The sequence below is a fragment of the Myotis davidii genome, unplaced genomic scaffold, assembly GCF_000327345.1.
Source record: "Myotis davidii unplaced genomic scaffold, ASM32734v1 scaffold362, whole genome shotgun sequence".
In the NCBI taxonomy this organism is placed as follows: domain Eukaryota; kingdom Metazoa; phylum Chordata; class Mammalia; order Chiroptera; family Vespertilionidae; genus Myotis; species Myotis davidii.
In genome coordinates, this window is record NW_006297152.1 from 270063 (window position 1) to 270614 (window position 552).

At 61.6% G+C, this 552-nt stretch overlaps 1 protein-coding gene across 4 annotated transcripts in view; it reads left to right on the top strand.

Moving 5' to 3' along the window:
• The first annotated feature begins 37 nt into the window (after positions 1-37).
• Positions 38-552, top strand: part of TATDN3 (TatD DNase domain containing 3) — a 12766-nt gene continuing 12251 nt past the window's right edge. For 2 of the 4 annotated variants that reach the window (XM_015569938.1, XM_006772916.2), the window contains exon 1: positions 38-176. In XM_015569938.1, the coding sequence (XP_015425424.1) occupies positions 111-176 (66 nt within the window). In that variant the 5' untranslated portion in view covers positions 38-110. The remainder of the gene's footprint in view (positions 177-552) is intronic. The other 2 variants (XM_006772917.2, XM_015569939.1) reach the window with 2 other exon arrangements.

The window sequence follows — 552 nt, forward strand, 5'->3', positions numbered from 1 at the left end:
ACTGGGGGAAAGTGTCCGGGTGCAGCCGGAAACTCAGAGCGCCGCCGCAGCGAGGTTCCGGGCCGAGGCTGCGCGGGCGGATTCCAGGGCTACGCTAGCCAGCCCCGGCCATGAGGGCGGTGGGCGGAGGGCTGGTGGACTGCCACTGCCACCTTGCCGCCCCGGACTTCGACAGCGTATGTGAGGGCGAGGCCGGGCCGTGGGAGCGGGGAGACCCCCGGTCCCCCCATACTTGTCCGGGCTACCTTTGCTCTCCTTTCTTAGGACGGAGCCCAAGACTCACCCAGGCCGGTCTGCCGCTGCACCGACTTGCTCCTGACTCCCTATTTATTAACCGCAGTCGTACTGATCTTTCTTTCCGATCTGCACAGCCTAAGCCCGGTGTCTCCTCTTCCATTTGCTGTTGCCGGTAACCGGAGTTCTTCCCCCTGCCTGCGCTTGGCCCGGCTGAGAATCCGCTTTTCCTGATCCCATGCAAACAGAAAGAACAATACACACACCAGATCAGAGTTACAGTGTCTTACCCGCTCTATTGGAAACCAGAGGCTTCTA